The following is a 15,826-nucleotide window of genomic DNA, read 5'->3' on the forward strand; positions in this document are numbered from 1 at the left end:
TAAATGAAATAAATCAGAAGCAAATTCTAAATTTTGACCCATTTAAGGGCACACATGTTAATTTTGAAGTAAATATTAATAGTAAAAGAATAAAGTAATAAACTAAAATGATTTCAAATTAGATATTTACAGATACGCAATAAAAATTCGAAAAATTTGAGATATTTCATACCATGATTTTTTCATAGTGATAGAAGTTCTGTTGAATATTATTGTTATTGTAAAATTTATAATTTCCAATTAAAATTGTATAAACTGTGGGCTGATATTTTGTTTAAATATACCATAAAAACTAATTTTCTCCTAGCTATATTGCAAATAACTCAAAACATACAACCTTTTACTAGTTAAACGGGAAAAAATTAAGACGGAGAGTGTAAAATGGTTTTTAGGCGAGTTACAACCTTTTTATACGAATACTCATGTTTAATCTCAAGGTTGTGTCTCAATCAAACTCAAGATTCTCAATAGCTAATAAAATTACAAAGCATACATCTCACAGTAATCCCTTATTATGTTATAAATATCATATCACATTAGTGTAAAAGGGTCTAATCATTTCGCTACAAATTTTTAAAAATTCTTGTTTTCGTTTTTTGCCTCTCCTGTAAAATCGCTAAAAATGAGTTACAACCTTGTTCGATGGGGGTGTCGATATATACCTACATATATTTTTATATACATATAATATACCTAAAAGCACCTAAATTATCTAATTTTGAAGTTTGAACTCTAGACCAGCGTTTCTCAACCTTTTACCACTTGCGACCCAATTTTCCATAATTATTTTTACCGCGCCTTCGTCGTACAATAACAATATATCTATGCAACAATAATTTACCTTGAGTATTTCGACAAAAAACAGTATGATGTTTTCTGCACTAAAAACCAAAGCATTCCGTATACTATTACCGTTTTCAACATCCTACCTTTGCGAAACAGTATGTTCCGCGATGGCTGCTCTGAAGACCAAATATAGATCACAGCTAAATACAGAAAAAGAACTGACAGCGTCTATTTCTTATGTTACACGCTGTTTCGATAAATTTTGCTCTGCAAAACAGGCCCAAGGAAGTCTATAATTGAGGGGTCTGGATGCAAAACCGGACTTTTCCACTTTTTGGTCAAAATTAGTTGAATACACCTCTGTAATCTGTGATTAAAGTTCCATATATTAACAATTTGATAAAGAGCAAAATTTGACAGTTCCTAGTAGTAATTCAGTGTGAAAGAATTGGTTCAGATGCAAAAGTGTACTTTTCCTTCAATTTGAGATTGGGAAAAGTAAAGTTGTAAATTGTTTTTTTTTTAGTTTACTCAGAATGATATAATGTGGAAATGTCCGGTTTTGAATTTAGACCCCTAAATTTACATTAAACTTGTTGATAATTAATTTAGTATTCAGTGCTCTTTATAACGATGGCTCCTGATCAGTGTTCAGGTGTATTTTATTTTTCATTTTGTCAGAATTTTGTTTTGCTTTGATTTTAGTAGATGAGTCAATATTTTTGGTGGTTTTTCTTTGATATGCTCACGTCCCCCCATTACTAAAAGCGCGCCCCCCTAGGGGGCGCGCCCCACAGGTTGAGAACCACTGCTCTAGACAAAAACGGATCCATAGAAAAAATACGGTGTACAACACATGAGAAAATGACACATTTCTCCCTCGCCTCGAAATATGTCTTTTTTCTCACTTGTTGTATAATATACTAATGTTTACTCTTATACCTATCTTGCCAGCTGAAAGCTGTCATTCGCCAATGAACATATACATACACTGAAATGAGAAAAGTATATAATGGTTACTTTAGCTATACCCACGCAACAAAAGGTGAATGGTGCAGAAATGTTTTACCAGGAAGAGAATCAATTGATGATTTCTCCCATTTTAAACCTTTACGTGGTGGTACATCAGATGAAAATTTAACACAGCTGAAAGTAAGTTTCAAGCAAAACTAGGTCTCTCTCTTCAATCCTGACCCCCCGGAGGGAGTGTAGTGGTCGACGTGGTGTCGTGTATTGTCCGTCTCCAAAGATCTCTGTCTCTGGTCATTTCTTTTAATTCATGCATAGGTCTTTTGCATATCCCTGTAATTTGATCGATCCATCTTGTTGGGGATCTTCCTCGTGATCTTCGGCCTTCCACCTTTCCTTGTATAATGAGTCTTTCCATGTTTTCTGTGTTGGCTCTCATAACATGTCCAAATTATTTTAATTGTTGGAGATGGACTTTACTGGAGAGCCGTTGGCTAACTTTTAGCTCTCTTAAAATCGAATTATTTGTTCTATGGTCGGTCCAAGTAATTCGTAGCATTCCTCTCCAACAGAACATTTCAGTGGCGTCTATCTTTCTTCTTTCCGAATTTCTCAGGGTCAAAGATTCACATCCGTAAATCAGTATTGGGAATATTAAGCAGTTGATCAACCTCATCTTTAACGCTCTTGAAATTTGACAGTCCTTCCATATTGTGGTCATTTTTGCTGTGGCGACTTTTGCTAGATCACATCTAGGTTTTATTTACTCCTGTAGTCACCCTGTGTTTGTGATTAATGATCCCAGATATAAGTATGAGTTCACAAGCTCAAACCGATCAATTGTGGTTATATGTGGATGATTGTTATGTAGTCTATCCACTATCATGATATTTGCCTTTGATATGTTTAATTGCAGACCAAATATTTGACTTTCGTTTTCAACCAGTCGTATAAGATCAATCAGCTCTGCTTGACTATTTGCAAGAAGGGCTATGTCATCTGCGAAACGTAGGTTGTTTATTTTATGACCATTTATTGAGATGCCTTTTTCTCATCCTTCAAGTGCTCTTCTCATAATATGCTCTCCATATATATTGAATAATTGTGGCGATAGTATACATCCCTGTCTGACACCTTGTTCTGGATGAAATTCGTTTGAAAGTTTGTCAAGCACTTTAACTGATCCAGTAGTGTGTTCGTATAGTTCAGTTATAAGCGAAATAAGGTGTTGGGGTACGCCCACTTCTTTTAGTATTTGCCATAAGTGTCTCCACTTGACCCTGTCGAACGCCTTACGATAATCTATAAAGCATATGTACAGTGGATTATTGAATTCCCTAGATTTTTCGATTATCTGTCTTATATTTAACAGGTGTTCTCTAGTACCCCTACCTTTGGTAAATCCAGTTTGCTGTTGTGGAATTTCTCTTTGAAGGAATGTTTTTAGTCTCTCGTTGATTATATGTTGCATTACTTTACTGGCATGTGCTATAAGAGAAATAGTTCTATAATTGTCGCATTTATGGAAGCTGCCTTTTTTATGAATTGTGGTTATTGTAGATTTTGTCCAGTCTTCAGGCCATTGTCTTGAATGCCATATTTGGTTACAGAGTAGATGAAGTAGTTTTACGCCAGTTTCTTCTGTGGTTTTGAGCGTTTCTGCTGTTATCATATCTGGACCTGGTGCTTTATTATATTTGAGCTCACTGATCGCGAGTCTTACTTCATTTTCAAGTATATCAGGTTCTTCTTCCACCTCGTCAGAGATTTGGTTAACAGGTTCTTGGCGTTAAGCATCTTTATATAAGTCCCTGCAATACGATCTCCATGTCTCTGCTATATCTTCTCTGTTTGTTCTCAGAGTTCCAGTGTTGTCTTCAATGGCCCAAGTTCTGGCTTTAAAGTCTCTTGTTAAGTAGCGTATTTTTCTAAATAGTTCTCTCGGCTGATTATTCTGGTCACGTCTCTCAATTTTTTTGAATATACCCTGGTAGTACTGGTTTTTGTCTGTCTTGCATCTTCGTTTAATTTCTCTATTGAGGTTTCTTAAACTAGCTTTTTCCCTTTCACGATGCACGCCATTTTGACAAAGATTTGTTCTATTCTCAATGATTTGAAAGGTTTCATCTGTTATCCAGTGTTTCCGTTTCACAGGATTATTTATCTTTGGATGATCAATTGGTGTTGTTACACAATATTTAAAAGTTTCCCATATTTCTTGTGATGTTCCGTTACGAATAGAGGGCATTATTTTCTGTACTTCCTGGAGAAGGTCGTCCTTCCTTCTGAGTTCTATCCTATTTGTCTCTTTTCGTTTGTTGGGCCCTTTGGGTTTAAGCTTTACTTTAGCTACGAGTAGAGTATGATCGGATCCGCATATCGCCCCTGGATATGATCTGACTGTTTGAATTGACGATCTCCAGCGAATACTGGTAAGGATGTAATCTATTTGATGTCTAGACCTATTTCCAGGACTTTTCCAAGTATAAAGTCGACGTACATGGTGTTTAAATCGAGTATTCATGATAGAATAATTGTTTGTGATAGCAAACTCGATTAAACGGTCACCTCTTTCGTTTCTCTGCCTATACCGAACATCCCCAGTACATTCTTTAAATTCTTTATGTCGTCATTCTGTATAGTGTTGCTAACTTTTGCATTGAAGTCGCCACATATTAAAGTAAGCTCTTTATTTGGTATGTTGGCGATTGTCATTTCCAGTTTTTCGTAGAACTCCTCGATCTTTATGTCATCTGATGTGCTGGTTGGCGCATAAACTTGTATCATATTAAGTTTATGTGGTTTGCCTTCCAGTTTCTTCTTCTTCTTCTTCCTCTTTATAAGCAATTCTGCTTGTTCATTGGCGGATTGATACCTCTATGGAAGGTTGTCGCTCCATCTTTTGCGCGGTCGGCCGATACTTCTTCTGCCGATTGGTGATTTATCTCGTGCTATTTTGACCACACGTGTCTCCCCCATTCTGGTTATATGGTTGTTCCATTCTTTTTTTCTATTTAGTGTCCATTCGTTTATACACTGTACGTTACATTGTCTTCTAATATCTTCGTTCCTCTTTCGATCTCTCAGTGTATTTCCTGTAATTCTTCTCAGTACTCTCATATCTGCCGTTTCCAGTAGTCTTTGTGTTGTGGCTGTATCGGGTCTTGTTTCTGATGCATATGTCATTATTGGTCTTACACTGGCTTTATAAATTCTTGACTTCATCTCAGTGTTAATATGTCGGTTTCGCCATATAGTGTTATTAAGGCATCCTGCCAATCTATTTGCTTTTTGTACTTGATTTCTCACTTCTTTGTCTAGGTCTCCGTAACTTGACAATGTAATTCCAAGGTATTTTACTTCCATTACTTGTTCAATACTGATACCATCAATTTCTATTTTGCATCTGATTGGTTCTTTACTGATTACTAAAGTTTTAGTTTTTTGAGATGAAATTGAAGCTATTAATGCAAAAAGGTGTTAACTTACATTTTTGTAAATTTGATCTTATCAAATGCAAAGAGGTGTTAACATCCATTTCTATTAAGTAGTAAAGCCTTTTGTCAAAAGATGGCATTAATAGCCCTAAAAATGCATATAAAAAAGTAGTTAATATCCCATTATCAAAGAACCTGAAGTGCATAAAGGTGTTAACTCTCGACGTTTCTACAAGAAGGTGTTAACAGAGCAGTTAACACCTTTTTGCAGAATACGCAGAAGAAAATCTGCCTATTTTTGCGCGGTAAATCAAGCATTAGTTGTTTATCAGGTGTTATTGCATGCCGTTGTGTTTGTTTTTGGTGCAATTATTTTGTTGTGAGAAGGTTTAACATAACTATTTAGTAAAAGTATTGCAAAAACAATTTAGATATAGCCAGTTTATTAATAAAACTGACACAAATCATAGGAATTATCAGTTTTGGCTAAATTGAAGGATTCTAACCTAACTTTATGCGAAATATTAATTAGAAGATGAATCAAAACAGCAGAACTATGCGTATCTTAGGGCTTGCACAGGAATATCAAGAAGAGGAACTGTTTCAAGATTCTAGTTCGGAATATATTCCTGAAACAGATCATGGTAAGTTTTTAAATTTATAGGTGCTTAATCTTTTTGTAACTTTGAATTCGATGATAAAGACTTATTTTGCTTTGTACGAGCATAAAAACATGTTTTATGCATATCATAGTATAGGTGGCGCATATTAAGTTTTTGTCTTGTTCTTTTCAGAATCTAGTTCGTCTGAGGAAGTGACAGTTTCAAAAGTAAAGAAAGCAAAATATTTTTTGGGTATGTTGATTGTATAAAATTGGGTATGTTGATTCTCAATAGATATTCTGCTCATTATTCAATTTTTTTAGATATTGGCAGTCCTGGTAATATTAATAGTATGCCTGTTCAGACCCTCGAGGCCCACACACCCGAGGAAAGTGAAAACACAGATAAAGGTCTTCTAATTCAGCAAATAGAGAATGATGATGGTAATTTCTACATATAAAGTTTTTAACTTGATTGTGTTCTATTTAAAGCAACAATTTTTAGATATGCAAGAAATTATCCCTTCTACTCAATATAGACAGAACGCAGATATGGAACAGGAAGTAGTTTCTTCTGAAGAGGAAAATAATGCTCATATACAAGGTAAATTTTTTTACGTAATACATAGGGTAAATATTAAGTATTTAAACCAAATTTTTAGATCCAATTCGCAAAATAAAAAAATCTAGAAAAGTTAAAGCAAAACCAGAAAATTGGAAAAGAAATGAAAAAAAGAACAACAAGGCTGCTGGAAAATCATATATAAACTATAAAGGTCAGGTGCAGCCAGCTAAAAAGTCAAGTGTCGGTAAGCTGTTGTGTAAAGAAAAATGTCGACTAAAATGTGATTCACGTTTTACGGATGAAGATAGAAGCTTACTATTTAACCACTACTATTTATTACAAAATGACGAGAAAAATCTGTACTTGTTTAGTTTGATGAAACCTATTGGAGTAAAGAGGCCCACTTTACATGCTGTTCGTACAAATTCTTATGAATATTTTTTTAAAATAAATGGAGAATCTCGGAAGGTTTGCAAAGACGCAGTTTTATCTATGCTTGACATTGGTCGAAAAAAATTTGATTTAATTCGAAATCAAATAACAGCTGGTAAATCAACTCCCAAAAAGGACGAAAGAGGCCGTCATCATAATCGGCCAAAAGCAATACCTGCAGATACCAAAATGATTGTTCATGAACATATTAAGTTTTTCCCAGCAGAAATGTCCCACTATTCTCGTAATAAGAACCCTTCTCGGCTGTATTTGTCACCCACCTTATCAATAAATAAGATGTTCGAGTTATATGAAGCGTACTGTGTCAAGAGGAAACTGGAGAATGTTGTGTCAAAAGCAATGTACAGGAAAATATTTGTTGAAGATTTTAACTTAGGATTTGGTACTCCCCGATCGGATACTTGTAAAGTCTGCGACTCTGGTAAAGCAACAGATGAACATTCGGAGAAATTTAAGAAAGTCTTTGAAGAACAAAAAAAAAGATAGGGAGTTGTCTAAAACTGATAATAGTGTTATATACATTACTTTTGACATGCAAAAAACTCTGCCATTACCTAAAATTTCCACTAGCATTGCTTTTTATTTAAGACAGGTATGGCTCTATAACTTAGGCGTGCACGTTATTAACAAAAACCAGCCAAATGGCAGGGGGTATTTTCATCTTTGGACAGAAGACAAGGGAGGTCGTGGACCTGAGGAAGTTGGAAGTTGCCTGCTAGCATTCTTAACCACTCTGAAACCACAGCAAAAACATCTTGTAGCCTGGAGTGACTCAGCAGGTGGTCAAAACAAAAACTGGTTTATTATATGTTTTTGGCATTACTTGATAAAACAAGGTGTTTTTAATACCATAGAACATAAATTCCCTGAAGTGGGCCATACATTTATGGATTCCGACCGGGATTTTGCGGCTGTCGAAAAAGAAGTAAGAAAGCATCAGAATATTTACACAGTGGATGAGTACGTAAACACCATGGTACAGTCCAGGAAGAAAACTCCTTTTCATATTATTAGAATGGAAGACAAGTTTGTGGATGTTAAGCAATTACCTAATAAATTGCAACTAATAAATAAAAAAAAAGTTGACAATGGTGAAAAAATATCATTTAAAGATGTAAAGTGGATAAAAATTACGGAATTTGGTAAAACAAAATACAGATATTCTCTAAATGATGATGAAAATTGGAAAGAATTTTCCATTATAAAAAGTAAAGGAACTGCAACACGCCAGTCAACTTCAAGTACAGGTGAAATATTATTGCCAGTGGATAAAAGTAGGCCAATAGCATCTAAAAAATATGAAAATATTCAACAGCAAATGCCATACATTCCAGAAAACTTCCGGGCTTTTTACCATGGCCTCAGAAAAGAAGACGATAATTAACTGTTTTTTATTAACTATAAGTTACACAAATTTTGTAGTTTTTTTTAACAATAAACTTTTTTGAACTCCTTTTTATGTGTTATTTGATTCTCAAATGTAAAAATATGTTTGTACAAAAAAGTGTTAACTTACATTTTTTTCGTAATTTGTATAAAAACTCTGTTAGTCTTATTGATTTATAGGACTATGTGTATCCTCAAAAAATTGTGGGTTCATTTATTTAACACTTGTTTTTGTAAAATGCGAATTGAATTATTAGCAAAAAAGTTCTAGTCAATAAACTTTGATCTTAATTATCTCACATTATGAAATTTGCTGGTTAACACCTTCTTGCATTAATAGCTTCAATTGTCATATTGAATTCTTTTGCTCTTATGTTAAATCTGTGGACTAATCTTTGCAGACTATCTTCATCTTGGGCTATCAATATTGCGTCGTCTGCGTAGCAGAGTATCTTTACTTCTTTGTTTCCCATTCTATATCCTCTTCCTTTGTTGACGTTTTTGATGATTTCATCCATGATTAAATTGAAAAGCAGAGGGCTCAATGAGTCTCCCTGTCTTATTCCGCTGCCTATATCTACAGGTTCGGTAAGTTGTCCATCTATTCTGACTTCCATCTTGTTATTTTGGTAGATGTTCTCAATAGTTTTTATGATATCTAGAGGGATTTCTCTATTATACAGAAGGTGGATTACATCCCTGAGTCTTACTCTGTCAAATGCTTTCTTTAAGTCAATCAGACATAGAAATGCTGGTCTATTATACTCTAGTGATTTCTCAGTAATTTGCTTTATGACGAATATTGCATCTGTACACGATCTTCCAGTACGAAAACTCTGTTGTTCATCGGCTAAACTTATCCTCTGATTCATTACGTCTTGTAAGATTTTAGTTGTAAGTTTTAGGGTAGTATTTAACAAGTTGATACCTCTGTAGTTCTCTGGCTGCTTTTTATCTCCTTTTTTGAATAGTAGGATTAGTTCGCTCGTTCTCCATTCTTCCGGTATTTTACCGTGTTTTATGATTTTGTTAATTAATGTTGTTAATTGTTCTGTCATTGCTGCTCCACAATATTTCAGTAGTTCGTTTGGTATTCCATCCTTACCTGCAGCTTTTCTGTTCTTCAGCTTTTCGAGTGTTTCTCGTACTTCCTGTGCACTTATATTAACATCTTCATCTGTGGTAATTTCTGGTGTTTCCGGTTCTAGCATTATTTGTTCTTCCTCTGCATAAAGCTTTTTTAGATAGTCAATCCATGTATCCTTTTCTATGTGTTTTGGTTCTATTAGTTCCTTTACCTCCATTCTTTGACCTCTTATAAAGCGCCATATTTCCTTTTATTTTTTTTAAGCGCCTTCCAGTTTAAGGAGAACTATCCTCTCGCTCACAGCTTTAAATTCGACGACAGCCCTTTGTAATCTTGGTGAGATCAGAATGGCAACACCTGTATAGTTCTCTGGGTCTCAGCACCAGAGAAGTAAATATAATTGCCATTATGTGTTCTGAAATGGCCCTCTCCTAACCAATTAGTTTCAGCTAGTCCAGAGATTTCTATATTGTATCTTGCTAGCTCGTTTTCAATAATTGCTAGCTTACCTGTGATCGTCTTTAGCCCTTGTACGTTCCATGTACCGACCTTCAATATCTGTCTGAGTTTCAGTTTTTCTTTTTGCAGACCAGTAGCTGAATTTACACACGATGCCTGGTCATTAACATTTGCGTGGCCGGTGGCCAACTTTGCACTACTTGACCCGGACTCAAAGTAGCGCCGGTCGTCAACCGGGCTGCGTGACAACATCCGAGGCATTTCATTCGACGACATCACGCATAACTTTCTTGGGAATGATTATGCAATGGTTTCCCCTGCCCTATTGCATCGCAGTATCACAACCTTTCTGCTGGTACAGCTCCGCTTGTGAAAATCCAATGATAAGCCGGTTCAGGATAATTTCCTATACGCCTTAACTTGGTACTGACGGTCGCTGCTGCCCTCCGTCAGGAACGTTTATCGACCTTCCGGTAAAAGTTTGAGGAATTTAGAAGTGTGTGAAGTGTGAATGGGGAGAGGCGCAAGTTACGCAGTTTGTGTGTAGGGTGCGCGACATGTATATGCCACACACCCCCCGCGCAAAATGGACCCCATCCACTCAAACACGGTCAAAAGGACTCATCCAACACTCGGGGTGTGGTTGAGATAGGTTTTAGGTAAATAGGTAGGTAAAGGACGAGATGGAATTTTAAGTAAGGACAACGGTCAGTTGCTCCTGCAGTCGCTTCTTACGACAAGGAGGAGATCCTGTGGGTGTATTCTACTTAGTGGCCCGCATCCCACACGGGGTATATGGAGATTAATATGTTATTTGGCTCTATGTTATAGAACATTTTACCAGATGTTCGGTATCAGCGTTAGTTCCAGGTTCCAGGTTCCAGGTTAAGAACGGTTAGTTCCAGGTTGATAGCCAAAAATACAAGTAAAGAAATCTTACGAAAAATCCGTAAAAAATTTAATAATTTAAAGTATCCCGAGAAAAAAGACGAGCAGAAGCAATTTCTTATTAAAATGGATATAAATTCCATTCCAAAAATATTGTTTTTTGATATAGATCGATCGATAAAGATTAATAAATGTACTGTTGTTTCATTTGAAAGATTAAAGTCGGCACACACCAGAGCATTATACAATGCACTCTAAATAAAACACAAAAATAATTTTTCCTCGAAGTATCTCAAAGTAGATGCTTATCTATTATTTGCTCACGGGTAAATTAATCTTAAAAAATTACATTTTATAATCAATAAACTATAATAAATCTACTTTTAAATGGAGGCCAACTTACTGAATTTAAATTTTTGTTATCCAGATAAATTAATTTAAGTGTTTATAAAAACTTTTTGTGCAGCGGTTAAAAGTGTAGAATATTTTTCGAGATGAAGGTGATTTTGATTTCGCTCCTGCTTGGTTTAAGGTAACTAGTTTCCTTCTAAAACAGACATAATATTGTTACTTTTATTATTATATTCATTTTCAGTTGTAAACAAAAAACTCTTAATTTTTGCGGCTTTTAGTCATTTATTTTCGTGAATATTGATTAAATAGAGAATAATCTGCTACAGTGGCGTACTGAGCATGGGTCTGCGGGTTTCGCGGAACCAGGGCTCTAACGCGCTTTTTGCTTCTTTTGTTTCTAATTTGATGAGGATTTTAAAACGAAGAATACCTATTCATCAAAAAATGTGAAAAAAAATATTAAGAATCACAGGGAACGCTTTTGTAAGGTTGCTTACTCGTTTTACCTGCTTACTGAGGCCCTTGTTTCAACACTTGTTCAAAGACTAACCGCTGGTGCCTGCCTATACGTGCTAACTCGAACACTTGTATTTTTTTTATATTAGTATGATCCATGAATAAGTTGTAGGTGAAACTACAAAATTGCAGGAATTTGGAAACTGATCAACGAAAGTTTTATACGGTGGGTAATAAAAATAATCCTAGATGTAATATCCAATAAAGATATGCAATATTCGTTGGTTTAAAGTGCTTATTTTTGAAAAGGCTGTAGATTAATGTGCTTAAACCAGTCACTAATCTATGCAACCACTATCCACAATCACTATGCAACCAATTTTTGTCTTCAGAAAAACAAAAAGTCCAAAATATTTACAATAGTAAAACCTTTGGTATTGCCAATAATTTTTAAGTTAAAAATGAATAACCATTTTCAATTTCGTTGCAAAACGAAAATACAGCCGAACCATATTCCAGTCCAATCAGAGAGTGCTGCAAGCACCTCTACCGGTTTCGAAACTTATTAGTCTCTCATCAGGAGGCACATATGCTGCTCTCCCTGATCCAACCAAAACAAACCCCAGCGTGCAGTCCCGAATTGCAACGAACGAAATGGCATAGATGCCCTAGCGGCAACTGCTAGCAAAAGACTAAGTTTTCACTCTAATGGCATATAACATATCCCACCAGAATGAAAACAATGGGAACCTTCTCTGGTTACACCTCCGAGGCTTCTACAATTTGCAAGCCATACGGATGCTGAGACTAAGGAATTTTTAAGTTATTTAAATAAAAAAATTCTCAAAATGAAAAAAAAAAGATTAATTTAAAACCAATTTTTTTTCATAATTGAGCACTTTAAACCGATAGAACTTACAGATCATATAAACAATACATAGGTCAAGTAACTTGTGAAGCGGTAACGATTAATTTCATTTCGGATGCTAATTAGGGGTGATCTTTACGATTATTTTACCACAAAAAAGGACCAACTTTATTTTGAGCGTTACGTATTGATGCTAGAAACTAAAAAAAACAAAAATAAAGCTTTTTTAAAAATTTTAAGAAAGTTGAGATGAATTTTTCCCGAAAAATTTTCCCTACTTTTCATTACAATACAACTCTGCTTCTCCTGGATCTACCGACTTCTTATATATACCATTTTTTTTTTCACTTTTTATAAGCTATATTTTTACTAAGAATATTTTTTCGATAAAATAGTTAATTTTTGAATTATTTGCAAAACACCGTAACAAAACGTGTTCTTTGTTTTGTTGAAAAAAGAACATATTCACTCACAAATGACTCGAAAAGTATTGACTTAGTGAAAAAACTCTATAGATCTAAAGTTGCTTAGAATGAGTCAGTTTATCCAATTCCGGACTTATCTAGAACGTATGTATTTCTACCCCGAAATGGGGTGAAACTCACCCCTTGGGCAAAAGCACACATCGGCACAAGAGGTGCATTTTTTTTTGTTGGACATGTTAGCTATGTGTGCCAAATTTCATCCTAATCCTAGCGAGCGGTTCTTTAAAATTTACAGCAAAACCCTTCAGTAAATGGACTATAAATTAGCTTGAGTTTTTATGAATATATGATATTTATATTTTATGATAGTATGATGATTTATATTTAATGTTTATTAAAAACTTTTAATATACAATATATGTTTTTATTGGGCTGGTGGCCCCGCATCCCAACTGGAACCAGGGCCCTCTGATCTATCGGACGCCACTGATCTGCTCTAACTTCATCTGTTTTTGTTTTATTGTATTATATTTTGTAGTGCTTTCTACAATCTTGCTTTTATTTCTATCTGTCGGGAATTACTATATATAATCCGGTTCTCTTCTACCGTGAGGTGTCGAGAAATCTGCTTTTACTGCCTAATCATCTGTCTCCAAAGTTTTCTGTTGGATATCTTTCTCTTGGCTTCCTCCCATGTGAGGTTTCTGCTTTTTAATGATTTTCCCACAGCATCGTTCCATTGTTGACACGGTCTTCCTCTTCACCTTGTACCAATTCCCTTTGCTTCCCAAACTACCTTGACTTGCCTATGTGGATCTAACCTATTTAAATGGCCGAACCATCTTAGTTACGATTTTTCTATTGCTTTGTTGGCACTCTCAACATCTAGGTTGTTTCTTATCGTTTCATTTTTTACTTTGTCCATTACCGTAACTCATTCTACTCTTCTTAAATACTTCATTTCAGAAGATTGTATCTTGCTCTTCTCCCATTCAGTTAGTGTCCATGTTTCACTTCCATATAACAAAATAGGGAGGTATATTGTCTTATATACTGACACTTTTGTCTTCTTGCTAATTTCTCTTTTGCTAATGAAACCTGAATTCAGGGAGTGATATAGTCGTGATGTTTTAGCAATTCTCTGTTAGTCTCCTTTGTCTGCAAGTTCTCTCGTCCATAAAGGACATCGCACACATCTTATGGAAAATATAATGTCACTCAAATTCAATAAAATTTATACGAATAGATTCGTTTTAAATTAACGGTCAAATCTTATCATTGCGCCAACTCTTAATTATGATTAATTACGGCGCAAATTGCAATTAAAGTTTATCGAAATCACATTTTTGGAGTCAGTAAAACTGTCAGTTACAATCACTATTGCTCTGGGTGCTATTCAAAAGAGCTTAAACCCCGCTGGGCCTAAGCGGATTAGTGAAACTAATCCGCTGATTTATGGAGTACCGACAATTTGGGTATTATAAAATATTTTTTCTCTCTCTAACTTATGTACGTATCCATTTGTTTTCAGATTTATTTATATCAATTTCTGCTCTTATTATTGAAAATATGGAGTTGGCGCAATGATAAGATTTGACCGTTAATTTAAAACGAATCTATTCGTATAAATTTTATTGAATTTGAGTGACATTATATTTTCCATAAAATGTGTGCGATGTCCTTTAGGTTGTTTTGCAAAGATTTCTCTGAACTTGCTATTAATGCAATGTCATCGGCAAATACACATTCACTTATAGTTATACTTTTTAATCGATGGTAACCTAAATCTAATTTTCGGGACTCTCTACTGCATTTTTCTATTACTTCATTCATATATATAATGAATAGCAGTGGGCTCAAAACTCCACCTTGTCTTACTCCTTGTGTAGTAGCAAATTTGTTTGATTCACAGTTTAATGCTCGGACAATGTTCCAACTCTTCCAGTACATAGATTTTACTGCATCAATTAGTTCTACTCCAACATCGAACTGTTCAAGTGCTTTCCAAATGTGATGTCTGGGTACCCTGTCAAAGGCTTTTTCCATGTCTATGAAACACATGTATATATCTTTGTCAAAATTAAGAAATTTTTCTGTTTGTCTTATAGTAAAGATATGATCTTGGACACTGTGCCCCGGTCGGAAACCACTTTGTGCATCCTGTAGTTGATGTTCCACTTTCTTTCTCAGTCTCATCTCCAGTATTCGTTCATAAACCTTAGCCAGGACACTTAGCATGGAAATACCGCGATAATTTGAACATTCCTTTTTATCTCCTTTCTTAAATAAAGGAGCCATTACTGCTGTTGCCCAATCTTCTGGAATGCGTTTCTGTTTCCAAATTGCTATCAGTAATTTGTGTAAGTAGTGTAATGCAGATTCTCCCATATTATTTCAACCATTCTGCCTTGATATTATCTATTCCTTCCGTTTTACCATTTTTCATTTTTGCGATGGCTTCGGTTAATTCTTCCAATGTTATTTCATTACTCTCGCTTCTCGCCGTCCTATATATGATCTCTTCTTCTTGTTCTTCTTCATCATCTGTTTCATCTGCTTCCAGTAACTCTTTGAAATATTCACTCCATCTGTTAACTATATCTTGTGGTTGGGTAAGTATTTCACCATTTTTATTTTTTATTTGCACGACAGTACTACCTGATTTACCTCTCATTTTTTTTTCAGACCTTCATCGGGAATTATTGTATTCAATATTCTCTACAAAGGTATCCATATGTCACCTCATTGGCCTCTATAGGGTGTTGTGGTTATCGATCTGGTTCCAGCATGTTGCTTAATATCGTCGCTTCATATCACCTGTCTTCATGTTTCTTTCTCTTCGTTTCTTGTTTTCATGACAAAATAGTATCTGCTTATTTTTTATAGACTACGAGGCCGGTATAGGTGAAATTTGCTAAACATTTTAGACACGATAAGATATAAGATAGTGGAATTTAAAAGAAAACGTATTAACAATGTGCCGTTACTTTTTAGTGGCACATGCGTCGACAGTGGCGCATCAAAGTTTCCACTTATGGACGGGATAAATAAATTATAAGGTACCATCCCTCACTCCCAGAATTTTCCATTTT

The 15,826-nt window shown here is 35.0% G+C and overlaps 1 protein-coding gene across 1 annotated transcript in view; it reads left to right on the forward strand.

Moving 5' to 3' along the window:
- Positions 1–10,860: 10,860 nt before the first annotated feature.
- Positions 10,861–15,826, forward strand: part of LOC114336058 (myrosinase 1) — an 86,622-nt gene continuing 81,656 nt past the window's right edge. The window contains exon 1 of the mRNA XM_050646832.1: positions 10,861–11,163. Within this exon, the coding sequence (XP_050502789.1) occupies positions 11,126–11,163 (38 nt within the window). The 5' untranslated portion in view covers positions 10,861–11,125. The remainder of the gene's footprint in view (positions 11,164–15,826) is intronic.

The sequence above is a fragment of the Diabrotica virgifera genome, chromosome 1, assembly GCF_917563875.1.
Source record: "Diabrotica virgifera virgifera chromosome 1, PGI_DIABVI_V3a".
Taxonomy (NCBI): Eukaryota; Metazoa; Arthropoda; class Insecta; order Coleoptera; family Chrysomelidae; genus Diabrotica; species Diabrotica virgifera.